This window comes from Podarcis tiliguerta (genome assembly GCF_965153285.1).
Source record: "Podarcis tiliguerta genome assembly, chromosome: 9".
Taxonomy (NCBI): domain Eukaryota; kingdom Metazoa; phylum Chordata; class Lepidosauria; order Squamata; family Lacertidae; genus Podarcis; species Podarcis tiliguerta.
This window is the reverse complement of record NC_139542.1, coordinates 11766436-11794277: the sequence shown is the minus strand read 5'-3', so window position 1 is coordinate 11794277 and position 27842 is coordinate 11766436. Positions and strand designations below refer to the sequence as shown.

The 27842-nt window shown below is 42.5% G+C and overlaps 1 protein-coding gene and 1 long non-coding RNA gene across 2 annotated transcripts in view; one reads left to right on the top strand and one right to left on the bottom strand.

The window, feature by feature from the left end:
• Positions 1–24717, top strand: part of ANTXR2 (ANTXR cell adhesion molecule 2) — a 157586-nt gene extending 132869 nt beyond the window's left edge. The window contains exon 17 of the mRNA XM_083398478.1: positions 21324–24717. Within this exon, the coding sequence (XP_083254604.1) occupies positions 21324–21362 (39 nt within the window). The 3' untranslated portion in view covers positions 21363–24717. The remainder of the gene's footprint in view (positions 1–21323) is intronic.
• Positions 1–27842, bottom strand: part of LOC310657777 — a 254852-nt gene that overhangs the window by 204393 nt on the left and 22617 nt on the right. The window lies entirely within an intron of this gene.

Genomic DNA, 27842 nt, shown 5'->3' with positions numbered 1-27842 from the left:
ATTCCCAAGCTGGCTTCTGGGACACCCTTGGAAGCAGTGGCGTAGCATGGGGGGTGCAGGGGGGGCCGGCCGCACCGGGCGCAACATCTGGGGGTTAGGGTTAGGGGGTGCAAATCCACGGGTTAGGGGGCGCAAATTACTTGCCTTGCCCCGGGTGCTGACAACCCACGCTACGCCACTGCTTGGAAGTGTGACTTCTAGTGCCTAAAATGAGCCTAGGCCAGCTGAAAATTGCAGCGGCATGCAGCTCCAACCCTTGACAATATCTGAATGCTGAAACATGAAGGTTGTTTGTCAAGGATGTCATCAGAAGGCGAGGAGAGCACATTTATCTGTCATGCCAGATCTGCTCTCCCGACTGTCCACCCTGCTGAGATCAGAGGGCTGGCGTTGATGGGTCAGCTCAGCCTTTCCTTTTTTTTTTATAAATTTTTTTATTGCGTTTCTTTCCATAATTTTATAGGTTTATAAACAAATAAAGTAGTTACAAGAAACAAATTTTCTCTTTTTTAACAACAAAAACAAAATAAAACTTGGACTTCCCCACCCCTTCCGATTCTGCGTTCTTTGCATTAACAATGTCAGCATTTTGTTACCTTATTTCATACCTTGTTGTAACTTTCGAATGTTATGTATCCAAATACAATATATTATATCTCAATTTCAATACCTTTAAAATAAACATAACATATTCAATTTAAATTGTCTCCTTTTCTCTTTTGTCACTAATTTTACCATTTACTTAATCATATTCGCAGAAGCTTAACGTTTCCTGATCATGCACTTTCTTAGGATTCATACAGCTTATAATATTTTTTCAGATAATCTTTAAATTTTCCCCAGTCCTCCTCAATTGTTTCTTTATCCAAATCTCGGATTCTGCCGGTCAGTTCAGCTATCTCCATGTAGTCCATCAACTGCGTCTGCCAGTCCTCCAGCGTGGGCAAATCTTGTGTCTTCCAACTCTTTGCAATGAGTATTCTTGCTGCTGTGCTAGCGTACATAAACAAAGTTCTATCTTTCTTTGACATTTTCTGGTCCACCATGCCCAACAGGAAGGCCTCTGGTTTCTTAGGAAAGGTATACCTAAATACCTTTTTCAATTCATTATAAATCATTTCCCAGAAGGCCTTCACTTTTGGGCAGGTCCACCAGAGATGGAAGAAAGTCCCCTCTGCTTCCTTACACTTCCAACATTTGTTGTCAGACAGGTGATGCATCTTGGCTAGCCTGACTGGGGTCATGTACCACCGGTATATCATTTTCATAATGTTTTCCTTCAAGGCACTAGATGCCGTGAATTTCATTCCGGTGTTCCATAACCTTTCCCAGTCTTCAAACATAATATTATGTCCAACATCCTGTGCCCATTTTATCATAGCAGATTTAACTGTCTCATCCTGTGTGTTCCACATAAGCAGCAAGTTATACATTCTAGATAAAATCTTGGTCTTTGGTTCTAACAATTCTGTCTCTAGTTTCGATTTCCCCTCCTGGAAACCAACCTTTTTATCCATTTTAAAAACCTCTTGAATTTGAGCATAATGTAACCAATCTCGCACCTTGTTTTTTAATTTGTCCTGGCTCTGCAACTTCCAACCGTCTCCAATTTTTTCAATTAATTCCCAATATTTCGGCCAATAGGCCTCCATATTGGGTCTTTTTCGAGCTTTGGCCTCCACCGGTGATAGCCACCTCGGTGTTTTACTCTCTAATAAGTCTTTATATTTCATCCAGACTGCAAAAATCGCTTTTCTGACAATATGGCTTTTAAACAATTTGTGAACTTTAACCTTGTCATACCATAGATATGCATGCCAACCAAATGCATTATCAAAACCTTCCAGATCTAGGACGTCGGTGTTTTCTAGCAAAAACCAATCTTTCAACCAGCAGAAGGCTGCAGCTTCATAGTACAACCTCAAATCCGGCAGGGCAAACCCCCCTCTTTCTTTTGAATCAGTTAATATTTTATACTTTATTCGGGGCTTTTTGCCCTGCCAGACAAACTTAGATATATCCTTCTGCCATTTTCCAAAACATTCCTCTCTGTCCACGATCTGTAGGGTTTGAAACAAGAATAACATTTTCGGCAATACATTCATTTTAATTGCTGCAATCCTTCCCAACAAGGAAAGTTTCAATCTTGACCAAATTTCTAAATCCTTCTTTACCTCCAACCAGCATTTTTCATAATTGTCCTTAAATAAATTCAAATTTTTGGAAGACAAATAGATCCCTAGGTATTTCACTTTCTTTACCACATTTAATTCTGTTTCTCTCTGAAACCCCTCTGTTTCTGTAAGTGTCAAATTCTTGGTCAAAACCTTGGTTTTTTGTTTGTTCAACTTAAACCCCGCCACCTGACCAAACTCAGATATAAGTTCAAGAACTCTTTTTGTACTGGATTCTGGCTCCTGCAATGTCAAAACTAGGTCATCTGCAAAAGCTTTAAGTTTATATTGTTTCACTCCGACCTCTATCCCTTGTACCAGCCGGTCCTCCCTTATCATGTTCAATAGCACCTCCAGGACTGAAATGAATAAAAGAGGGGATAGAGGGCACCCTTGTCGTGTCCCTTTTTCAATTTTGAACTCCTCCGTCACCACATTGTTCACTATTAATTTGGCCTTTTGCTCTGAATAAATTGCTCGTAACCCATTTTCAAACCCCCGCCCCACTCCCATCCCTTCCAAGTTTTTCTTCATGAACATCCAAGATATATTGTCAAATGCTTTCTCCGCATCAACAAAAATTAACACCGCCCTTGTGTTCCTGTTAGTTTGTAAAAGTTCCAAAATATCGATGATGTTTCTGGTATTCTCATATAAATGTCTACCAGGGAGAAAGCCTGCTTGGTCTTTGTGAATTACTTCAATTAAAACTTTTTTAAGTCTACTTGCCAAAATGTCTGCAAATATTTTGTAATCCACATTCAGGAGTGAGATGGGGCGGTAGTTCTTGAGTTGAGTCTTTTCAGATTCTATCTTAGGTATCAATGTGATGAACGCTTCTTTCCACGTTTCTGGTGCCCTCTTCCCATCCATGATCTGGTTGCATACCTCCAACAAGGGTTGTGTTAAATAGTCTTTCAAAGTCTTGTAGTATTTGGAGGTAAGCCCATCCGGGCCTGGAGATTTGCCTAGTTGCATGTTCTGAATGGCACTTTCAATTTCCTGGGTGGTTATTGTGGAGTTCAAGATTGATCTTTTATCTTGAGTTATTTTTGGTAGTCCATTTGTCTTTAAAAAATGATCTATCTCTGATTCTTTCTGAGGCCCCTGTACATAAAGTTCTTTAAAATATCTGTGGAAGCACTTCCTAATTTCCTCTGGTTTCTGAACCGTTCTTCCTTCGATCTCTAGATTTGTAACTGTATTCAACTTTTGTCTTTTTTTCAGCTGCCAAGCTAGCAGCTTTCCACATTTATTTGCTGATTCAAAGGATCTTTGCTTCATCTGTTTTATTTTCCATTCAATCTCCTGATTAATCAATTTTGAATATTCTGCTTGATGGAATTTAATTTCTCTCAACAGATCCTTTGACTTTGGTTTAGTTCTCAATTTTTTCTCTCCTTGATGTATTTTCTCCAGTATTTTATCTTTCTTTCCATTCCAGAACTTCTTCTTAATTGTATTCTGTTGTATCAGAAACCCCCTCATGACAGCTTTGCTTGCGTCCCAGATCGTTCTTTTTTCTACTGTAGTATTCAAATTTATCTCAAAATAGTCCTTTAATGTTTTTTGGGCCTTTTTCACAATCTCTTGATCTCTTAAAAGAGTGTCATTCATTCTCCATCTGAAGGAACCGGTTTGAGTAAGTCTGAGATCTAATTTCAAAGCGTTGTGGTCGGAGCATGTTTTTGGGCAGATTTCCACCTTTTTAGTCTTGGGTGCCAGCCCCCTGGAGGTCCAGATTTGGTCGATCCTTGACCAGGACAGGTGGGCCTCAGAGAAGAAAGTTCCTTCTTTACCTAGGGGGTTCTTTGTCCTCCATATATCAATCAAATCCAGATTGTCAGTCATTTCAAAAAAAGTTTTAGGCAGTCTGCCGTCTGATGTTAGATTTTGGTTATAAGACTTATCCATATGTGTAGACACCACTCCATTCATGTCTCCCATCATTATGATGTTAGCATAGTCCAGATAGTCCAGCAGCGTCTCATGCAGCTTCTTGAAAAATTCTGATTTCCCGTCGTTTGGAGCATAAATTCCTAGTATCAATATTTTTTCTCCTTGGGTCTGGATTTCAATTGCCAGAATTCTTCCATATTCATCTTTGAATAAAAATTTAGGTATCAGGCTCTCCTTAGCATAAATCACCACTCCTCTTTTCTTTACCTTGTCTGAGGAAATAAACTCTTGGCCTAGTCTTTTGTTGACCAAAACTTTCCTGTGGAGCCTGGTCACATGGGTTTCTTGTAAACAAATAATATCCAATTGTTCTTTCTTCAATATATGAAACAGTTTCCTTCTTTTCTCCGGGGAATTTCCGCCATTTATATTCCAACTGAGTAGCTGCAGAGACATCCTGAACTATTCTGTTACACCTAGAGCGGTGTATCTTCTTTTTCCTCTAATTCCGAGGGTTTAGGCGTCCCTCCGCCTGCTGGCAGAGTGGGTCCTGGTTTAAGTATAGGCCAAAGGGCTGCTGCTTCTTTTTGGAGATCTTCTCCGTGGTCGTGCTGGAACTTTTGTAGATCCTCTGGTAATCTTATTTTAACCTTCTTCTGTTTGTAAGTAAATGATAGTCCTTGTGGGAACTCCCACCTATAAGGGATTGAGTTAAGTCTCAACAACTTAGCCAATTCTGAATAGGTGGCTCTCAGATCCAATAGCTGTTTAGGAATATCTCGGTAGATTTCCACCCTTTTCTCTTGTATCTCAATTGAGTTTTTGAAGTGTAGGCCTAATATTTTGTCTCTCTCCTCTCTTGATCTCAAAGCTATTAGACAGTCTCTAGATCTATCTTTTCTTACCAATCTTCCCAGTCGAAAAGCCGATACTATTTTAAAATCACTTTCTTCTTTTAAGCCCCAGAACTTTGAAAATTCTGTTGTCAAAAATCCAATCAAATCTTCTTGTTCGATTTCTGGGACCGCCCTAAGCCTAAGATTAGTCTCCCGGTTTTTCAGTTCCACCAAAGAGAGATAGGTTTGTTGGTCCCCTATCTGTTTATGCAGAGGCTTGACTTCTGCTTTAACTTCCTCAACCTCTTTTTTAGCTGATGTTGCAATTTCAACGGCTTCCCCTGCCAATTTACGGTTCTCTTCCGTTGCTCCTTGCAATTTTTCAATTGCTTGGGTGTGTTGGGAAACCTGATCTGTCAATTTCTGGATCGAGGATGTAGCTTGGTCAATTTTTGTTGATTGGTTATCAATTTTTTGATTTAATGTTGACAATTGTTCCAAAACTTGTTTCAGTGCTGCCTCTGCTCCTCCTGATGCCATATCTTCCTCTTCAGATTTTTCAGGCTTTTCACTTTCTACTTTTTGTGTTGCAAGCACAGCAGGCACTGATAGTCTACGTCCCTGAGTTAAAGTTGTTTGCAAAAGCTGTGCCTGCTTTTTTGCTTTTTCTTTTTCCTTAGCTTCCTTAGCTTTGGCTGCTCTTGTCTTTCCTGTACCACTCATCAGTCAATGTTCAAGGTCAGATGTTGTAATCCCGTGGGAAAGACAAGTCCAAATTTATAAACAGTCTGGAGAAAGAAAGTAAGCAAAAAAACTTTTCCCAGGCCTTTGTTATCCAATGTCCTCTAGGGGGAGTGCCACCAAAAGTTAGTAAGAAGAAGGTAACTTTTCCGCCATTAAAGTTTCCGTTTTCAAAAACAATTTTAAAAGCAAGTTAGTTCCAAAACACTAAGAAAAAAGTCCTGCAGAGCACTTTAAAACGTTTAACAATGTTCCAACAAGGTGCCTGCAATTGTATCCACTCAAACTAAGTAAGCCCAAAAGTTGCACTTCAGTTACAAAAGTATCTGGAAGTTTGTAACAGTTCCGCAGTCAAGCAACTTCACCCGGCCACCCGAAGATTTGGGGTTAGAGTCTTCCCTCGCCCCATGGGGGACCGCTCCAAGTCCAGTTTAAACTGTATTTTTTCTTCCTTTAAGAATAGAATTTCAAGTGTGCACGAAAGTCCCACTTTAAAGCCTTAAAGCTTCCCTGTTCACAGCGCTTTCCGCTCTTTAAACAGTCTGCTTTGATCTTATAAGCAGTGCCGGAAGACGGACTTCCTCTTTCTCGTCTCCCGGTTTCAGCCAAATTTCTTCAAGTTATTGTAACAAATCTTAAGTCCTTACTCACGGGTTTGCTGTTTCAGAGTAGTATTTTTTGGAAGAAAGGTCAGCGCTCATCCGTGACAGCCGCGCGGCTTCGCCTCCGCAGAAAGAGCGATGAACTCACAGCACCGCTCCCCCTCCTTCACTCCGGAGCCCCTTACGGGGTCCCTTCCGCGAATTTGGGGTCGCTCCAGGTGCCCGCCGAGTCCCACGGCCACGGACTCTCTCTGTCCGTGGTTTTTCTTGATGGGTTGCCGCTGCGCCGTAGCGAAACAACCCTTTTCTGCGGTGCCCCTCTTCAGAGCTCGAAGAGGTCCGCCATCACGGTTTCGCGCCGCCTCCGGAAGTGCAGCTCAGCCTTTCCTGTGGCATTGTGCTGTGTCCACAGTTGCAACTGACAAGGTGCTGAGATGGGTCTTTCCCCCCTCAAAAAAACGAGAAGTAGGGCATGCCGGGGGCTTGATGCAAAGAGAGATGCTGGCTATCTCTCACCTTTATTTACATCCTGCCTCAGGGAGAGGGAGCGAGATACTATGCTTGCCTTTGTTTGATCAGCCCTCGGCCTGCTCTCCTCTCTCACCAGGGGCCGTTGTATTCTTTTCCATGGCAGCCCCATGGCTGTGGGACTCACTTCGATTTATTGATTTAGGAAATGCATCCCTTCTTCTGCACACACGCAGGCACTCAAAAATAATTTGAAGGAAACAAAGCAGTATACAGTGGTACCTTGGGTTAAGTACTTAATTTGTTCTGGAGGTCCGTTCTTAACCTGAAACTGTTCTTAACCTGAAGCACCACTTTAGCTAATGGGGCCTCCAGCTGCCGCCGTGCTGCCGGAGCACGATTTCTGTTCTCATCCTGAAGCAAAGTTCTTAACCTGAGATAATATTTCTGGGTTAGCAGAGTCTGTAACCTGAAGCGTATGTAACCTGAAGCGTATGTAACCTGAAGCGTATGTAACCCGAGGTACCACTATAGGGCGCTTGATGCAAATATTGCATCCCTGGTGCTGCACCACCCACTCTGGAATTGCTTGAATCAGGACTTCGGCTGCCCTGCAGCTGTTTGTGCTATAGATATCTCTCTCTCTCTCTCTCTCTCTCACACACACACACACACACAAATGCACACCAAACAAACAAATAAATTCTTAACACAAACCTCACAAATCCCTCCAGGAGGAAAAATTGAACCTTCTAGTTGTGTTCTCTGTAGCCAGAAAAAATAACATAAAGGAGCAAAAACACCCACCTAGCCTTGAGGGAGGAAAGGTGCCCAGGCATTTAGACTCTTTTCGGGGTGGGCTTAGCACTCATTGCGCTGAACAGTGCTTCAGAGGCTAGCTGTCCGGTAGCATAACAACTGCTTTGGTTGGTGGAATGACAGCTGGGTGACAGTGGCATCTAGAGGGCTGTTATATGCAGAATGTGTTGGAGGGTCTCTGTTGCTTTTGCCGCCTCTGTTTAAAGTACTGGTTCAGCACTTATGCCTCTGGATCTATCAATCACTGTCTTAATGAGAAATCTGCCTTCATTCCTTGAAGAGTTAAACCCCGATACTATTTTAATCCTTGTTCTTAATGACTGCAGCATTTAGCAATCTCATGTGCAGCATTCCTTATTTTAGAGTCCCGCCCTTCCTAGTTTATTATGTAGAAATAATGGCAATTATTTAAATTATAATTATTAATTTAAATAATTGCCATGCTGCTTTGCAAGCATTTGGAGCAGCAAGTTCCAGGGTTGCCTGCTGAGTGGAAAGGAAAAAAAAGATGTATAGTTCAAAAGGACGGGCAAATAATGGCTTAAATGAGGTATATCAAACAACTACTGCTGTGATATTATTTGCTAATGAAATGGTATCAGTTAGACAACTTGATAGTCATTTTGCTTGACAACAATAGGGTCTAACAAAAGGAAACGGTGCTGTCATTTATATTATTTGCTAGTACTTAGCATATATACAGGCCTTTTCCCGAGAGTTCAAAGCTTATCAGTGGCGTAGCGTGGGTTGTCAGCACCCGGGGCAAGGCAAGTAATTTGCACCCCCTAACCCGTGGATTTGCGCCCCCTAACCCTAACCCCCAGATGTTGCGCCCAGTGCGGCTGGCCCCCCCTGCACCCCCCACGCTACGCCACTGAAGCTTATTTGCATTATTTCTGTAGGCCTTAAAATTGGAAGGGTGTGGATGGGTTAAGAAAAATCTCCCCAGCTGTAACTATCATCCATCTGGTTTAATTTGCCAGTCCCCACAATATAGAATCACAGCAGATGGAAGTGGACATTTGCTGGTGGAGAGATGTGTCTGATATGATCCACATATTACAAGAGCTGAGCAAGCCCACCCCTTCCACATCCAGGAAGTATTTTGGCTTCTTTCAGGTGCTGGTGTTGGTTATAATACTCACTTGCAGTTGATATGTAAAAAGGTAAAGGACCCTTGACAGTCCAGTCCAGTCCAGTCGTGAACGACTCTGGGGTTGCGGCACTCATTTCGCTTTACTGCCTGAGGGAGCCGGTGTTTGTCCGCAGACAGTTTTTCCGGGTTATGTGGCCAGCATGACTAAGCCGCTTCTGGCAACACCAGATCAGCGCACGGAAACGCCGTTTACCTTCCCGCTGGAGCGGTACCTATTTATCTACTAGCACTTTGAGGTGCTTTCGAACTGCTAGGTTGGCAGGAGCTGGGACCGAACAACGGGAGCTCACCCCGTTGCGGGGATTCAACCTTCCAATCAGCAAGCCCAAGAGGCTCAGTGGTTTGGACCACAGTGCCACCCCCGTCCCGGCAGTCGAGATGAGTACGCCTAAAACTCATACTTCTGAGCCCAGAAGCACAAGTTCTGTGACATCACTTCATGTTTCCATTACAGATATTGGTACTGCAGTTATCACAGCAGCTACTACTAGTAGTATATTTATACTTCTGGCTTGAATAGCAGTGCCAGTGCAATGACTGTTACCAGTATTCATGTTATTGTTTAGTCGTTTAGTCGTGTCCGACTCTTCGTGACCCCATATACCAGAGCATGCCAGGCACGCCTGTCTTCCACTGCCTCCCGCAGTTGGGTCAAACTCATGCTGGTAGCTTCGAGAACACTGTCCACCATCTCGTCCTCTGACGTCCCCTTCTCCTTGTGCCCTCCATCTTTCGCAACATCAGGGTCTTTTCCAGGGAGTCTTCTCTTCTCATGAGGTGGCCAAAGTATTGGAGCCTCAGCTTCACGATCTGTCCTTCCAGTGAGCACTCAGGGCTGATTTCCTTCAGAAACCAGTATTCACACTTTATTTATATTTCATTACTGCAGTTATCCATCCTGTGGCTGCTACTTGTGCTTCAGTTACTATTACAGTTACTAGGGCTGTATTCATGTTCTTACTTCGGCCACCACTCAGTGAACATTTAGTGAACGTTATGGGCCTGGAAATGAAATGGGTTGTGTGCAGAGAGTTGGCGGGCTACAATAAGAGGATAGAAACAAAAGAAATATACAGTATAGGCAATGCATTGGTCTCTGAAACTCAGTAAAATACAGTCATACCTCTACTTACATATCCCTCTGGATATGGAATCTTCGGGTTATGGCCATGGCAGACCCGGAAATATATACATCCGGGTTTCACTGCGCGCATGCACAGAAGCGCTCCTCTGTTTACATAATTTTCGGGGTGCAAACAGACCCCCGGAATGAATTCAGTTTATATCCGGAGGGTCCACTGTATACAGTTTCACCACTAATGGTTAATCGGTCCTAGATTTACATGTAAAATCAGTTTGTTTATGAACATTTTCTGTTACAGTATTATTACTAATAATTAAATTTGTGTACCACCCTACATCCGAAGATCCCAGGTCAGTTCACCAATGGAGGAAACTTCATTGCTTCTCTTACCTGACCACTCATTCTGAGCACAGGCAGATAAAGCGCACCACTGAAAATAACCTTGATTTGTTTGTTTCTTTGCTCTTCTAGTGGTGACAAAGCTGTTAACGTGGGTGCATCAGTATGAACTGCCTGTGTTGGCTCTGCAGGCCCAGCGCTCACCGGGTTAAATGACTGACAACCGCGTACGTGAGGGGTTTATGCTCTGTGGCTGCACGGTTGTTAGGTCCATATGCCCAGTTACAAAATAAGCACTATTAGCAGGGATAAAAGAGCTGCCCTTAATAGCATTTTCTAAAAGCAGCCTGTGAACTAAAAAAACACCATGGGCGATAAGAGTCTGTTGACTCTCTTGGGACCCTTTCTCCAGCAGAACACAGCACTTGTTTCATTACCCAGGTTGCAGGATCCTCTGCGGGGCAATTGGGTTCCTGGGACATATACCCTTGTGCAAATTAATTGAAACAAACAATACAGTTTATCGTACAGAACTCACATATGCATGTACAAAACTCACATATACGTACATTAGTAACGGATATGGCCTCCGCCATTTTAAGCAGCATTTGAACATGGTTCGGCATGGAGTCTACTAGTTTCGAACAGTCACTGTTGATTTTTGGATCCCTGTACCACACTTGAATCAGCGCCTGAATGAGCTTCTCCATAGTCATACAGTCTACAGTACAGAGGCGCCTTTTCATATAGCCCACAAATTCTCAATGGGATTTATGTCCTGAGAATTCCCTGGCCAATCAAGTACCTGTATTTACTGCTCTGTCATGAATTTCTTCACCACTTTCAATGTGGGCCAGGTCCTGCTGCAATATCCCAGTACCCTCAGGATACCTCTTTTCCAGCTCTGGAATAACTCTCTTTCATAGAACCTCAATATATTGTGGTGAGCGCATCATTCCTTCTATTGGCTGCAGGCTTCCGACATCATAATGATCAACGGACTTTTCGTGTTTGTTTTGAGTACAGGATTACGAGTAAGATAGAAAACATGCTTTGTTTCAATTAATTTGCACAAGGGAGTAAATCTTGCACTCCAAAATTTCTCTCAGCTTTTAAAGTCAAAATCTTGGCACCAAGATTTTCTTCTACCTCCTCTTCTACCTCCACCCCTCCCCACACCAAATGTTTGTATGTTCAAACTTTACTGTGCTAGGAAGCTATCCACCTGGAGATGCAATTGGAATTGTTTGCTTTTAGCCCATTCCGTTTTATTTACTTCCAGTTAATTGTGACGAGGGATGCGTTTAACATTCACTGGCTCCGATTTCATATGCATGACATCACTTCCGTGTTTCTTTCACACAAACATTTGTGCATATGTAGAAACACGCTTGTGCCTGTGTTCTGCGTAACATGTGAGCAAGCCTGTTCAGCCTCCCCATCAAGGTGTTTAAAACCTGACCCATGTCGTTCACCAGGTATAAATGCTGAATAGGGATTCCCCATACAACTCAGCACCCTTAGCAAACTACATTTCCCAGGATTCTTTGGGAGAAGCCATGGCTGTTAATAATGCTTGGAACGTATGGTGTGGATATGGGCAGAGAGACCTAGTGAATTTGACCCACCCATTTCCAACTCCCAGGCCTGTCTTGTGCCTGTGAATCCCACCAATCCAGAAGCATAGAAATCTGGGAGACATGTGTCTCACCCTGGCATAGTTTGGAACATCACCCAGTTAAGTAACAAGGAGGATTTTAGCACTCATTTTATTTCATTTATTAAACTTGTTAGTTGCTTGTCGCCCAAAGGTCTCCAAGCAACTTAACAGCCACAAAAGGAAGATATACAGCACATAATCCCTTAGGAAATAATCTGGTAATAATCTGGGTGGAGTAATAATCTAGAGTCAGAATGCCTTTGAAAAGGACGTTCTGGGGTTTTTTTAATTAAATTTTTTTAAGACTCACTTTCCGTGAATATTGCATGTATCTGGCTGTTTGAAAGTATGTGCTGAAATGACTGAGTTAGCCTCTAAAGGACACAATCTGACTGCCTTAGTCTTTGTTCTTGAAGGACTTTTTGTCAGCCAAAGACTTTGCGCGAGGAAGTGCCTGTTTCAAACTTTGGCCACATTTCAAAGCCGCCTAGAGCCTTGGCGTTTACTAATCCCTTTCCAAAGTAAATATATCAATCCACTCCCTGTGTTTAAATATATATACAGTATTTAAACTAAACTGCAGGTGTCCATGGATATTTATGAGGTGAGCCCAATATTCCAGCAGTTATAGCAGTGAAATACATCCTGCGCAGGGAGCCAGAGGAGCCACAGGGGAATGTTAACGCCGCTAGAATGTTAACACCTCCCAGACTGGAAAACATGACACTTAAGTTCAGCAGTGGGCTGGTGATGTCAGCTCCTAAATGCTAAATGTAACAGGGTTAGAGGGAAATGCTTGCAACTAAATACCTTGGGATTTATTTATTTTTTACTAGTTCTGCACTGCTGTGCTATCAGCACCTTGTGCTTTATCACTCATTTGTCCAAAAGCATAAGGTCTTGCCATCTTAGAGGACCCGGAGGAAACGGTTGCATGCAATCTCGCTTCAGGATTTTTGCAGTGTGCACATGATCTATTTTACCTCTCAGCAGTGCAGTCAGGTGGGTGTGTTAAGGGAGGGTTGTAGTGATAAAAGTATGCCTGTGCTGCAAAGTTATGTCAGTTGTGTGTGCGTGTGATATATAGATATCTCACAGTTGTTCGGCAAGTTGCGTAGAGCTAGAGAGCCCCTACCTTCATTCACATGAAGAGAGAGAATGGAAAAAGAAGAAGAAGAAGGAAGAAGAAGAAGAAGAAGAAGAATACAGTGGTACCTCAGGTTACAGATGCTTCAGGTTACAGACGTTTCAGATTACAGACTCCGCTAAACCAGTAATAGTATCTCGGGTTAAGAACTTTGCTTCAGGATGAGAACAGAAATCGGACAGCAGCAGCACGGTGGCAGCAGGAGGCGCCATTGGCTAAAGTGGTGCTTCAGGTTAAGAACAGTTTCAGGTTAAGAACGGACCTCCAGAACGAATTAAGTTCCGAGGTACCACTGTAATAATAATAATTTATTACTTATACCCCACCCATCTGGCCGTGCCTCAACAGCCACCCTGGGCAGCTCCCAACCGAATATTAAAAACACGATAAAACATCAAAAATTAAAAACTTCCCTAAACAGGGCTGCTTTCACATGTCTTCTAAAAGTCAGATAGTTGTTTATTTCCTTGACATCTGATGGGAGGGTGTTCCACAGGGCGGGGGCGCCACTACCGAGAAGGCCCTCTGCCTGGTTCCCTGTAACTTGGCCTCTCGCAGTGAGGGAACCGCCAGAAGGCCCTTGGAGCTGGACCTCAGTGTCCGGGCAGAACGATGGGGGTGGAGATGCTCCTTCAGGTATACTGGACCGAGGCTGTTTAGGGCTTTAAAGGTCAGCACCAACACTTTGAATTGTGCTCGGAAACGTACTGGGAGCCACTGAAGGTCTTTCAGGGCTGGTGTTATATGGTCTCGGTGGCCACTCCCAGTGACCAGTCTAGCTGGAAGAAGACAGGAAGCTGCCCTATACTGAGGCAGGGCATTCGCTCATCTAGTTCAGTGCTTTTTACACTGACTGGCAGCAGCTGTCCAGAGTTTCATGCTGGATATAAAGTTGAACATAAAGTATAGCAGTAAACAGGAAACTAAAGATTTCAAAACGAAACATTGCAAAGGAGGTCAGCTACAGAATGCACATTTAACACAGCCAAGGTACAAAAAAAATTAAAAATCTTGAACATTTCAAAAGAAAACATTACTAAAGGAAGTCAAATACACACTAAAAGCAGCATGGTTAGCAAGAGAGTGAACATATTTTCTTAAGCATAGAACATATCAGTTGCTATTTCTGCCAGTCCTGCCAATGGTGCTTCATGGCCAAGTGGTGGCTATGGAACCTTGGGCTCGATAACTCGGGTCTGTACCAAGAGACAGCCAAGATGGTCCTTTTTTGGTGGAAACATCAGAGTAACATTGAGAGAAGTTAATATTGACTTTCGACAAGACAAGCAACTCGTTGCATTTCTTTCTTTTGGGCGATCGCAACTGATTCGGTGCCTCCTGAAGCTGGCACCTTTTCACAAGATAACGGGCACCCCCAAAATAATTTAAAGTGAAGTTCATGGGAATTGTCACTCAAATTAGAAATGGCTGGTGCTTGCCTTACACGCTGCACTAATCATATTCGCAGCAGGTGATGTGAAATCGTACGCAGGGCAAACCCATTGAAAGTAATGGACTTAAGTCCAGTGATTTCCGTGGGCATGACTTACTTTGGTTGTCATCCAATGGCTTTAATACTGACTTTTTATTTATTATTGGCAGAGTGATCCTACAAGTGTCTTGCAAAAATTCCTCTGAGTTTTTCTTCTTCTTTTTAAACATTATGCTGCTGGTCTCTTGTAGAGGATTCCAAACACTTGGCTTTTTTTGAGATAGTAAGGGGGAAAGTTCAAGGTTGAGAAAGGCATCGGATATGTGTGCTGCTTTAAAATCTCTTTTAGGATTCCAGAACAGGACCCGTTCCTTAAACCTGCATCCTTAAGCATATTGGCCCACCCAAGCTACGCTGATCACTCATGAGACAATCATGGGATGCCTGCATAACTCATGTTTTAATTAGTGTAGCCCTAAGACACTAATTTAGTTCAATTTTATACCGACTGCATGTTGGTATTGTTAAGGTTTATGACCCAATGATTTACAAGGCATGATACATCTGAATTCAAATTGGATGTATTGATTGTTTAATTGAGTAAGAGGGCATGAATGTAACATTAAGCCACCGCAATGACAGACTGTGGCCGTGGGGCTGAGAAAGTAGATCAACTTCCTCAGATTTTTCTGTGCTGGAGGAGGGAAATCCCGATCAGTGAACTCCATCCTATATCTAACACTAGTTTATTCAAAATAGTTCATTAGTCATTCTTCAGCCATGGCCTCCCCAGCTAAAACATAGAAGAAAATAAAACTGTACAGAAAAACCCATGGTGTGATCACAGCAGGGGACAAAATCTAACCCAGGCATCCCCAACCTTCGGCCCTCCAGATGTTTTGAACTACAATTCCCATGATCCCTGACCACTGGTCCTGTTAGCTAGGGATCATGGGAGTTGTAGGCCAAAACACCTGGAGGGCTGCAGGTTGGGAATGCCTGATCTAACCTGAGAGAGAGAGAGAGAGAGAGAGAACCCCCAAAAGCAATTAAATTGTTCTCTGGGGAGACAATTCAAAAGAGAGGGATGTCACAAGAAGAAAGACTCTAAAAACAGGAGCAAGGTTTTTATAAACAGCTTTATAATGCAATAGCATTCCCTCCCCCCCCCCCCAAAAAAGCTTAGTGGTAGGAGTCAATCTTTATATAGCCAAAATGGCACCGTTCACATGCAAAAGGGGTGTATGAACATTTACCTTGAACAGACGCGTTGGGGCTCTTCTTATTAATTTATTTTTTAAAGTCTTATGCACTGAATTTCAGATTCCACTCCTCAGGTTTCAAATGTGCGTGGAACTGGAATCGGGAGCAATGGGTTCTGGGTAGGATTTGGGACAACAAATTAATTTCAATGCCAGGAAGTTGCTCCGGCTTTCTGTGGCAACTTTTAATGTGCCCTCTGCATGCATGCATTACAAAGCAGCGCAAACCTTGTCACATTCCATTACCTACACGTGCAACTTGTTCTTTTCTGCGCTGGCATGGAATCTTTGCTGTTACATCCATGGCGATACAACACCCCGACCTTCAAAGTTAATTAGCACTTTCTGTGTGTTTTCCAGCATCCTGCCTTCCGAGAAAGCAGGCTTGCAGCTCACAAAAAGATTCCCCCTTCTATGTACGGTTTTGATTTAATGCCTCTCATCTGCAAGCCCATCAATATGGAGGGGGGAGATAAAATTGAGAATGCATAAAGAGAAAATGCTCCGTTGACATGGATGAATATCTCATAACCCTCTGTTTGCTTGGTAGCTGGATAGTGGCGGGTGGTAAGAACCATGGGGAGATAGAAAGGCCTTTGTATGTACTGTACAAGGTCTCAGGTTGATTTCCCAGTATCTCCAGCAACAAGTATCTCGAGTTACTGTTGTGAGCCAGACTGGAAAGTAGTCAGATCAGTGGTGTGATGTTTTCCCACACAGAAATAAGCAATTTGGGGTGGTTTCCAATTAGTTTCATAGTCAAACACTGGTCATTTGCAATTTGCAAGCCAGCAGTAATAAAGATGGATTCAACGACTGCATTCAGATTAACTGCAAACCATGGTTTGTCATTACAAACACAAGCCGCTTTAAGCTCACATTCTTTCTCCTCTGTGGATGAGAGTTTAGAAGCTTTTGTTCTGGGTTCTCAGCAAAATGTAGTTTACTTTGCATTTTAGTTTCTTGTTTATATATACATAGTGAAAACTATGGTTTGTCACAATGCCTGACCGCATGCAGCAATTTTGGAGGCAATATATGCGAGCCACTTTTAATATTTGAACACATTCCATAAATGTCAAGTTGTATTCTTCTTCTTCTTCTTCTTCTTCTTCTTCTTCTTCTTCTTCTTCTTCTTCTTCTTCTTCTTCTTACTGCTGTGGATGATGCATAAATATTTGGTGTTGGTGACTATTTACAATTGCATGTGGAGCTCTGAGAATCTCGGATGGATTTTGTGGTTCCTGAAAAGAGATACATGTATGTGTGTCCCTACTTTTGTGACATACACAAGAGAATGCTGACAATCACATTTAGATGACTGTCAACATCTACAGTGGTGTCTCTTGATTTCTTTAGACCTTGACAGAGTTCTGAGATTGTCAACATTCCCATGTAAATGTCAACCGTCAACCGTTTTCAAACATTCGCCATAACATATGTACATCAGAGTCCACGGAAGTCAGAGGGAGTTTTCCCGCAGTCTTTGTCTACTTCACTTCATTCACATGCTATTCAAAATTCAAACTTCAGATTAGATTAGGTTGCTTGACTTCCAGTAAATATGAACCCAGCATATGTGTGTTCTTATTTGAATATTCATAATATATTTCATTTGCTAATTTGGAAAGCCCGACTTGTTTCAGCTCAGGGTTACAGATCCCCAGTCAACGTGTGAAAATGGGCCAGGGCATTACCATCAGAACACTAGAGTTGTCGGCTATGGAAATCTAGGCAAACAGCGAATACACTGTGAGACAAATAAGAAAGCTCAGAGAACTAGATGCATCTTGCTAGTCTTAATGTTCTGGTGTGGTCTCTGGTGGTTGTGCCTGCCTTCTCAAACTGTGGTGCCCTCCAGGTGTTTTGGACTGCGATTCCCAACAGTCCCAGCAAGCATGGCCAATGGTGAGCAATGATTAAAGTTGTTGTTCAGAACATTGGTTGGGGAAGGCTGCTCTATATCTATGACTTATGCAGCTGTGATTTACTCAGTACAGTGGTACCTCAGGTTAAGAACTTAATTTGTTCTGGAGGTCTGTTCTTAACCTGAAACCGTTCTTAACCTGAGGTACCACTTTAGTTAATGGGGCCTCCCGCTGCTGCCGTGCGATTTCTGTTCTCATCCTGAAGCAAAGTTCCTAACCCAAGGTACTATTTCTGGGTTAGCAGAGTCTGTAACCTGAAGTGTCTGTAACCCGAGGTACCACTGTACTGAGATGGCAAAGTTCTCAATCCGTAATAGGAACCCACTCGACTGAGATTGTACATACAACACTCTATTTTCCATTCCCTTGACTGCGCTGCACTGTGCTTTTTTGGCACCGCGTTTTAATCCAATGCGATTTTTAGTTATTTTAGTGATTGATTAGACTTATATACCACCCCTCATCATAAGATCTCAGGGCAGATCACAAGATAAGAATACAGTAGTACCTCAGGTTGCAGACGCTTCAGGTTACAGGCTCCATTAACCCAGAAATAGTACCTCGGGTTAAGAACTTTACCTCAGGATGAGAACAGATATTGTGTGGCGGTGGCAGCGGCAGCAGAAGGCCCCATTAGCTAAATTGGTACCTCAGGTTAAGAACAGTTTCAGGTTAAGAACGGACCTCCAGAACGAATCAAGTTCTTAACTCGAGGTACCACTGTACAAGGTAAAAGCACAAATAAATAGTTAAAACGAAAACAACAAGAAACAACCACAACCACAGTTAAAAGGCTGTACGTGGAATATTAATCGATCAAAGGCCTGGTTGAAGAGGAATATTTTTGCCTGGCGCCTAAAGGGGTATATTGAAGGTGCCAAATGGGGAGGGCATTCCACAAATGGGGAGCCACCACAGAAAAGGGGACTTTGACGGCACCTAATGGTTGTGTCAGGTCCTAGCCTAGGATGGGGCATTTCAACCTCAGGACAAGCGCACCACCACCACAACCCCATTTGGAGAAAGATTACTCCTGTGCTGTGGACACATATGTTTAGGATTGCTGTATTTATTTTGTGGTACTGTTCTATGAATGGTTTGGGTGGGGTGGGGGGAACACATAATTTGTATTTAACATACTTTTACTCCGAGCAGGCCCATTGAAATGAATGCACATGGCTAGCTCAGGTCCATTGATTTCAGTGGGTCTACTGAGTGAAAGTTAGTTGAATACTTTTTGTAACTGATTCGTTAAAAAATAAGTGTGCAGATTTTACTTCAAAAAGAAGCAGCAGAGTGGATTTAAAAGCAGTGGGCCTGATCCAGATATGCACCCCAAAATTGCTTGACGAGCACACACAAAACCTGTGCATTAGAGTTGTCGGACACATATATGCAATTTTCATTTGTCTGCAGAAGTGGGGTGTGTGTGTGTGTGTGTGTGTGTGTGTGTGTTTTACATCTGAGCACAGGTGTGTGCTGGGATCAGATGTAGGCAATTATTCTGAGTTGCACAAGTTCAATATCTTCTGCCGTCAGAAGTGGAATCTGCCTTCCCCATCCACATGGGCTATTCTGGGCTTCCAAGAACAGGAAGATCCTCCATCCTCTCTCTCTGAGTTTGGGTGTTTCCCTTCCTCTTCTGTGAATTGAAATTCTGGGTATTTTTGCATTCACTAGATTTTGCTTTAATAGATGTTTTTTTCCAAAAAAGCAAAAAAAGCAGGGAAAGGGGAAAAAATCAATTAAGTATATTATATTAGTTAATATTGCCTTACAGTATGTTAATTAGTTCAAAAGCAACCTAAACATTTCAAAACAGTTACTGATTTAAATCATGAAGAGCAGCAATTTCGCCAACTGTAGGCTGACACTAGTCATGGTCCTGAATGTGTTGTGCAAATTATGTTAATTGCATGCAACTAATATATGTAAATCTACATTCCTTCAGAGCATGATGCATACCCGGTGTGGCCCTGGTTGCTGAGCAAGCTGCTCATGCTCTTGATTTTAATCAAGGCCTTCTGCTGAGTGATGATGCAAATCATGATTACATTAATCTATCCACCGTGGACAATGTGTTTAAAGAGAGTTATGCTCTTAGTTTACTATGGTAAATTTTTTTATTAGGGATATCGGGTATATGGTACTTAAACGATCCAGAAAAATATCTGCATTCAGTCTGCTGTAGCAAAACCTCCAGCAATTTTTGTGGAACTGAACTCTTTATCTTAGTATAAGCTTTTGTTGGCCAACATCTAATTCATCTGATGCATGAAGCCACATAGCTGTAGAATCAGTTGCGTGGCACCACCGCCCCCCACCAGGATAAATAAAGACACAAGACACCATAATTTAAAGGTTAAATGGGTGAATTAGGCCACAACTTTATTGAATTCAGGAATGAGAGGCATTGGCTTAGGCATTGGTCCTATCGACTATCCGGCTCCAGCCCATTTGCTGGAGACACGGGAAGGGTTAACACCATAGAGGGGGAGTCTCCTGCTGAGGCACATCAACTAGGAGCTCCCCCGGTCACCGCTCTGGGGCGTGCCTTTGGCCCACACCTCCACAGGCTTCGGACAGGGCCCGCACCCCCCAGCCAGCCGATTGGCTGGCTGGGGGGGGGGGAGACACGGCCGGGATTCCCCTGCTCTCGCGGGGGCTGAAACCAGCCCCCGTTCATGTGGGGGTGGGCGTGAAGCCCGCAACCCCACCTCCTGGGCAAGCCGGAAGTGGCTTTGCAGTACTCTATGAGAAAGAGGCCGTGAGAAATTACACAGTGTATTTTACCATGCTGATTTAAACAGTGATTTAATTGATCCACAGAAAGCTTATCACCTGACCAACTTCATTTTCATTCTTTGGAGCCAAAATCAGAGGAGCATGTCAGACATGACTTCTTTACATAAGCCAAAGCAAATACACCAGGCCCCTCCAAGTTAGAACTTGGACAGCGTCCCATTGTTAATCCTTTGGTTCACACACAATAAGATAGCCAACCTTGAAGACAAGCAGTGTCATTTGCTTGTCATTAGCAACCTTATTTGGAGATTAGTCTTCAGCAAAGCCGGAGGATAGACCAAACCATGGAGTCTTCCACTGAATATCGATATATGCATTATTTAAATGTTCAGAGACAATAATATATGGGAAACCATTAATGACAGATCTTTCAACATGCCTCTTTTGACCATATTTTTCCAGATGGATGGTTGTGTTAATCGGTTGCCCAGGTGGGCAGGAAGTAGATCAGGATCTAGTGGCACATCTCTTGGTGATCTGCATTAGATCAGCAGGGATTTCTTACTCATGGTACTTTGACCATAGCAACAACAACATGCTGAAATGAAAAGGAAGATTATTGTAGCATCTTTATAAAGACTAACAATGTTTTTATATAGCACAAATACTTGTGGAATACAACCTATGTCACCAGATGCATGAAGTATTGTCCTGAATTATGCTTCAAAATTTGATGAAGTGGACTGTAGGCCACAAAAGCTAATGAATTTGTTAATCTTTAAGGTGCCATGAGCCTCTCTGTTGCTTTCTCTCTTTCATGTTATGGATTTCTGTAGGATTCCATTTATCTGAAAGACTGAATGGCCAGGGTTCCTATTGCCAACAATCACATAGCATGGTCCTTCTCAGGGATTATATCCCAAAGGATTATATCCATACTAATTATCCAACCATTCTGTCTTTGTTTTTAAAATGTAGTTATTACCGGCATTCACACTAACACCTTCATTGTGTTCTCTCTCTCTTTTTAGGGCCGTTGCATGAACTTCACCCGAGTTCAGTCTCAGTAAAGGAAGGCAAAGAGGATGAACCACTTTTGCGATGCAACCAAAGAACGACAACAAAGCACTTAAACAAAATCCTCAGAACAACTTCAGCCTCTCAGCCTGGAAGTTTTGCTGCATTTGATTCCACCGCAAGCCACCTACTGCTGCACGAAGCTCTGATACCCGCCATTTTCTTCTCAGCTTGTTACCTCATCCAGTATTCATTACCGTATTATATTATTTAGGAACATAGGAAGCTGCCGTATGCCAAGCCAAACCATTGGTCCGTTGCATTGCCTACATTGACTGGTAGAATTCCAGATGGGCATCTTTCCCATCCTACCTGGAGAGATGTTGGGGACCGAACCTGGAACCTTCTTCATGCAAAGCAGATAATTCTGCCATTAAGCTATGGCCTAAAGGTGATGTTATAAAGTGTGCGCGTCTAGGTTTTCAACGAAAGATCTGTTCCAGGAATCACAACCGAATGACCAATGACATTGGCTTTTGTTGTTATTGTAGCTGAACAATATGCACTCGAGCCTTCATGTGCCCCTAGTGGGAGCTGCCTTGTTTCTTGGACGCGACGACAGCGCTTGCTACTCAACTAGGAAACTCTTCGCCACAGGCAGGAGACTCAGATTCCCACCAGGCTTGGGAAAACGCAAGAGTTCATTGCCTCTCAGCGATGTCATGTCACGAAATCCTTCCAAGTCCCATCCCAACCCCCTCCACTGCCACCCATCGGAGTGTGCCTTACGGGAACCTTCTGACTGAAAATCTTGTCACTTTAACACTGAGCAGTGCACATGCATGACAAAATCGTAGACATGGTGCCTCAAGGTATTGGTGGCAAGCGAGACTTTGCCCTTTAGTTTCTGAAGACACCTTTCTTTCATTATGTACCCAGGACAGGAAGGAAAATTAATAGAGCGTTATTCTACAGGAAGACAGCCTGTAACCAGGGATCTCGAGCAGAGATTGAGGGACTGACGCTACCCCAGGCTTTGGCATTGTGGCCGATATTTTTCCCTCTCTAACTTTCCCCTTTTTTTGCACTCGGCACTCAGTAGCACATGAAAACATTCGCCTCTGTAAACATACCTAGCCATTCTAGGCTTATGTATTGTTGTTATTGTTGTTGTCGTTATAAGATTGGAAAAAAGCCATTGCCACAACGCTGGCATCTCAGGGTCCTTTTCTCTCTCCTCTCCAACCCCCAACCCCCACCCCACAAATCTCCAAGGGCTCTTCAGCGTCACAAGCCAGCAACTCTCTGTGCATGAGAATTTCAAAGTTTAATTAATATAATTAAAGGCAACAGCAAGCAGCAGCCTGTGAAGGTTTTGCTCATCTTTTTTATGCCTTTTGACATTGAATGACCTATTACTGTATGCGCATTACTCAGTTTTTTGAGGGGGTACCATGCTCTGGTGGAAATTCAACACTGGGGCCAAGAAAGGAGAGAGGGAGATGGAGGACGAGGCACCTCCTTTTCTCAGTTTATAAATTAAATGTGCTGGAGTGCCGGCCATTGGTAAAACGTTGACAAACTATGTATTATTATTTTTTTTAATGGAAAAACCAGTGTTGTGTCACGTCGGCGGTGCCAAATTATGTTAGCGTGAGTGGAAGCACTGTGGGGGAGGAAGGAGGCAGCAGCTGAAGAAAAAGGCTCAAATGATCCAGTCACTTTCGATACTGTACTTCAGATGCAAAATGGATATTCGAGTCGAAACCTGACAAAGTGCGCGTACTTTGATGGGAACCGGTATAGACAATGACCAGTGGCTGGGTCAGTGGGATGTCTCTCTGCGCGCAGGGAGGCTTATCAAATGACACTAAAAATAAGTTCAACAACCATCACGTCTGAGGGGAAAAGGCGAACATTTCACGTTTGGTGGGCATGCCTGCGCGGAAGACGGGAAAGAGCGAAAGGCATGCGTGCTGGTCTAATTATCCCCTTTGTTGCTTTTCATTGAAATCCCAAGGGGCGTGGAATAATTCCCCTTGGTTGATGGCCAAATTTGCGGCTCTTCCCAAAGCAAGACTCCCGCCACACAATGTAGCCTCTTGCTTAACAGCTATTTTGGGCTGGAGATTGTTGACATCGCCGGTAGCGTTGCCAACACCCCGTGTGAGCTCGCACGGATGAAATCCTTTACCTGAGGTGCTACTACAAGTCATTTCACTCTTTTTATTTAAGCCCTTCTCTTCGGAGCCAGTGCCTTCTTTTTGCTGGGGGGGTTACCGTCCTCCTTGGCTTCTGGCTTCGACCAGGAGACCCACCTTCCGATGTCATCGCATGAGTTTCAAGAAGGCATGTCACAGGCTAACTCAGGGGATTTACGCTGGCTGTACAATTATTTAAATTTGTCAGATGCTACAGCATGGGCGATGCGCAGTGTTAGCAATGTAAATAAGACAGAAAAATGTGCCGCCGCCATCACTTTCGGCAGACTCTAGTGGGGATGGAATTGGAGCTAAGATCAGATCTGCAGACCCTTTTGACGGGGTCAGAGTACGACGACGCTGTCCGTTTTATATCCAAAATATGTAACACTTGCAATTCCTTCACAAGCAGATATTTATAGTTTACTGCAAAACCTTGGTTATGTCTGTGTAAATTCTGACTTCCTCTGCTTACAGCGAAAACCAAACCATGTACATTTTCTGATTTGCTGCTCTGCACATACCTGGGGAAATGGTGCTATAGATTTGGGTCAAGATATTGAACCATTGAGTGTGAAATTTGCAATCAATTCAGACATTGAACATGAAATTTTGCCTCTGAAGTGAAATGTTTAGGGAAGCAAATAACCTTGACACACCCATGGCTACCTGTAAAATAGCATATTTAAAGCAATTTCTTTATTTTCTTTCTAAAATGATTGCTCTGTGTTGCAGAAAACTAAAACCAAAACGAATATTTAAAAGGAAGACATGGGTAATATATTTGTGGCGCTCCAAAGGGCCATATTTAATGTTGATCATATAGTTCCATCTTTATGAGTTTCTATTTCCAAGAAATAAAACACTGAAATGTGGTTATTTATCATAATAGTCCTTCATGCAGAACAACAAAGGTTTCTCAGGGTTTAACATTACATGGCGTTCGTTGTTTTATGAAACCTTTTTTGTTACTCATGTAAAAATACTTACAATATTTAAATATATGTAGTAGCTGAAATGCATATTTTTAAATATTGATGGAAATAGGGACATAATTTAATGCCTACTTTTTTTAAAGCCCCTGGTTTAATAATAATCACGGGTGTGTTTGCCAACTTCATGTGCAGTGAGCTTCAATGCAAATGTACCAAAGCATTATTAATTTAACAGAGTTTATTAAATGTATTAAAGCTATATGTTTATAAAATTATAAGAGTCATCTCTATTAATCGCTGAATGAGGTTTCATGGCATTCATGATGGAGTCATAACACTTTGGTAAGATACTGGTGTCAGAATGGACTTCATTGCAGCAGATGTCGATATCAACAGCACAATTTAGGGAAATAAAGACATACTTTTCTTCCAGAATATTTCTAAAGTACAGAAGAGGACTCGGGGGGGGGGGTTACAGGACTCCCAGGAACATCATGAAGGGCCTGTGTGTATTTGTGTGTGCACACGCATGAGGGCTTGTGAAAAATAGGTGAATGCAATGGATTACAGTAATCCATTCTATGGTGAAATTTTGAAACAAACATAGTAATCCCACTTACATATGTAAATATACAAGTCATAATGGAGCTCAAGTTTTATTTTTCTTACCAAAATACCATTAAAATGAAAATATATTGGCTTGTGCATCAATTAGGGATGGCTGAATTTATTTGGCCAACCCCAATTGATTCACAAGCCAATGTATTTTATTTTCTCATTTTTCACTCAGGTTCCATAGCCCATATTCCCACATCAGTTTGTGTGTTTGTGTGTGTGTGTGTGTGTGTGTGTGTGTGTTTTAAAAAGTCCACATGAAATTTCATCAGCATTTTAGTGCGAATTGCTCACAATATACACGTTTTGCATGCATTTTTGCACAATATAAACATGTTTGCAATTTCCCCATATATAATGCATTATTGTGTGTTATTTTCGGTGGCCTGTTGAATGTGTTTGTAGAAGGCAAACATGTTTATAATGTGCAAAAATGTATGCAAAACGTGTATATGGTGAGCAATTCGCACTAAAATGCTGATGAATTTTCATGAGGACTTTTTTGTTCTTCTATGATGTATTTTGTGTTCTCATTTTGTATTTTTATGCCGTGAACCACCCTGTGACCTTCAGATTAAGGGCAGTATACAAATTTAATTTTTAATTGCAATACACACATTCATATGCACACTAGTATATTATTATTATTATTTCCAGTGATGTATTAGTCCCTTTCTAAGGCACCATCTCAAGGTGATTGACACATAAATAAAAACAGCTGAAAACACAAAAACTGCAAGCATATTTTAAAAGGACTAAAACCCTAATAAGGAGGCGCTTGTGGTAAAAAACAACAACATTTAACCGCTGGGGAAAACCTGTCAGAATAAAATTGTTTTCTACTGTTTCCAGAAAGTGTAAAGTGGGCAACTGTTGGATCTTGACAGGAATGCTGTTCCACAGAATAGGGCCAGTCACACTAAAAGCCCTGCTCCGAGTTACTTTGCATTTTTATACATCATAATTATATTAGCAAAGTGCAAATTTCAAATTTTCAAATTTTCGTTTGCATCTTGTTTCAAAAGTGCTGATTTAGTAGATGCGCCTTTGAATGTGAACTGAATCAAATTTCTCCCATCCCTAGGAACAAAATACCAAGTTTTCTGTTGGACTCTGTTGGACTCTGGCTCAGATACCTAGATAGAGAACTGGAATCTATTAAAAGCTGCCTTTCTTCCCCACTGATATTTTACTTCTCCTTTTTCTCCCAAATCGTAGCAACACATATACAAACACATTACAACTTCTTCAAAGTATTGCAATTGTCTCTTGCACTTAGATTCACCAGGTTATTTCTGGTTAATATTTTGAGAAGAGCAAATTTTAATACCACTTCATCAGTCAGACACAGTCTTGTACGTATAACTGTATTTCTGCCTTAATCTTCATTGTATGAGGCAATTATTTTATTGTTGGTCACATACAAATAATGCATGGATATGAATTGCTTACGATTGCCTTGTGAGGAAAGCAGATCGTTGAGTGCTTCTTAAAAGGAACACTATCGTGTTGAACTGGTATTCTGTCAATAGTTGAAATGTTTCACAAACGAGAGAAAAAGCTGGTGTTAACCAAAGATTAAAATTCATTTATTTCAATGAGCCTTATGGAACTCAGCTAGTGTGCATTAGTGAGTTATTGCAAGAGGCTTAGAATGCATACAGCGGGCATGATCATTCAACAAACCACTGCGATCAAGAGATATATAAATACCTCAAATAAATAAACACTGAAATTTCCCTTGATTTAAACACATCAGGTTAAAGGACACAATTTCATTTGCCCATTGATAGCTGTGGAGCCTAAAGCTGCCTAATTGTACCCATAACTGATAAATCAATGCACAGTCCTATAGATTGTGCCCATTTGAACACAGTTCTTTTGCTGGAAAAAATGTGTGGCATTCTTGTGGCACCCTAAATGAATACCTCTGGCCCTGCTCCCAGCATGAAATTTAGGAGAAATCTTGCGGTAGTTCTTTGCCAATGCGTAGCTGTGCTGGCACCGGAAGCTTTGGAATTAGGGTTAGGATGAAAGTGTCTAATTGTGGTACCATCACCTCCTTGTTTCAAAGAAATATTTGCCTGCACCAAATAAGGGTTTTCCTTTATACCTTAGAGTTTTCTTGTACTACCGTATTGCTGGTGGCTTGCTGAGATTGACCACCAGAAGAGGCCATGGGAATATGGGCAGCCAAATTTAAGGAGGATATTGACAAGCTGGAATGTGTGCAGAAGAGGGCAACCAAGATGATCAAGGGTCTGGCAACCAGGCCTTATGAGGAACGGTTGAAGGAGCTGAGTATGTTTAGCCTGGAAAAGAGGAGACTGAGATGAGATGTGATCAAGGTAAAGGTAAAGGGACCCCTGACCATTAGCTCCAGTCATGGCCGACTCTGGGGTTGCGGCGCTCATCTCGCTTTACAGCTTCCGGGTCATGTAGCCAGCATGACTATGCCGCTTCCGGTGAACCAGAGCAGCACACAGAAACGCCGTTTACCTTCCCACCAGAGCAGTACCTATTTATCTACTTGCACTTTGACGTGCTTTCAAACTGCTAGGTTGGCAGGAGCAGGGACTGAGCAACGGGAGCTCACCCTGTTGCGGGGATTTGAACCACCGACCTTCTGATTGGCAAGTCCTAGGCTCTGTGGTTTAACCCACAGCACCACCTTCAAATATCTCAAGGGATGTCACGAGGAAGAGGGAACAAGCTTGTTTTCTCCTGCTCTGGAGGATAGGATTCAAACCAATGGGTTCAAGTTACAAGAAGGAGATTCCAA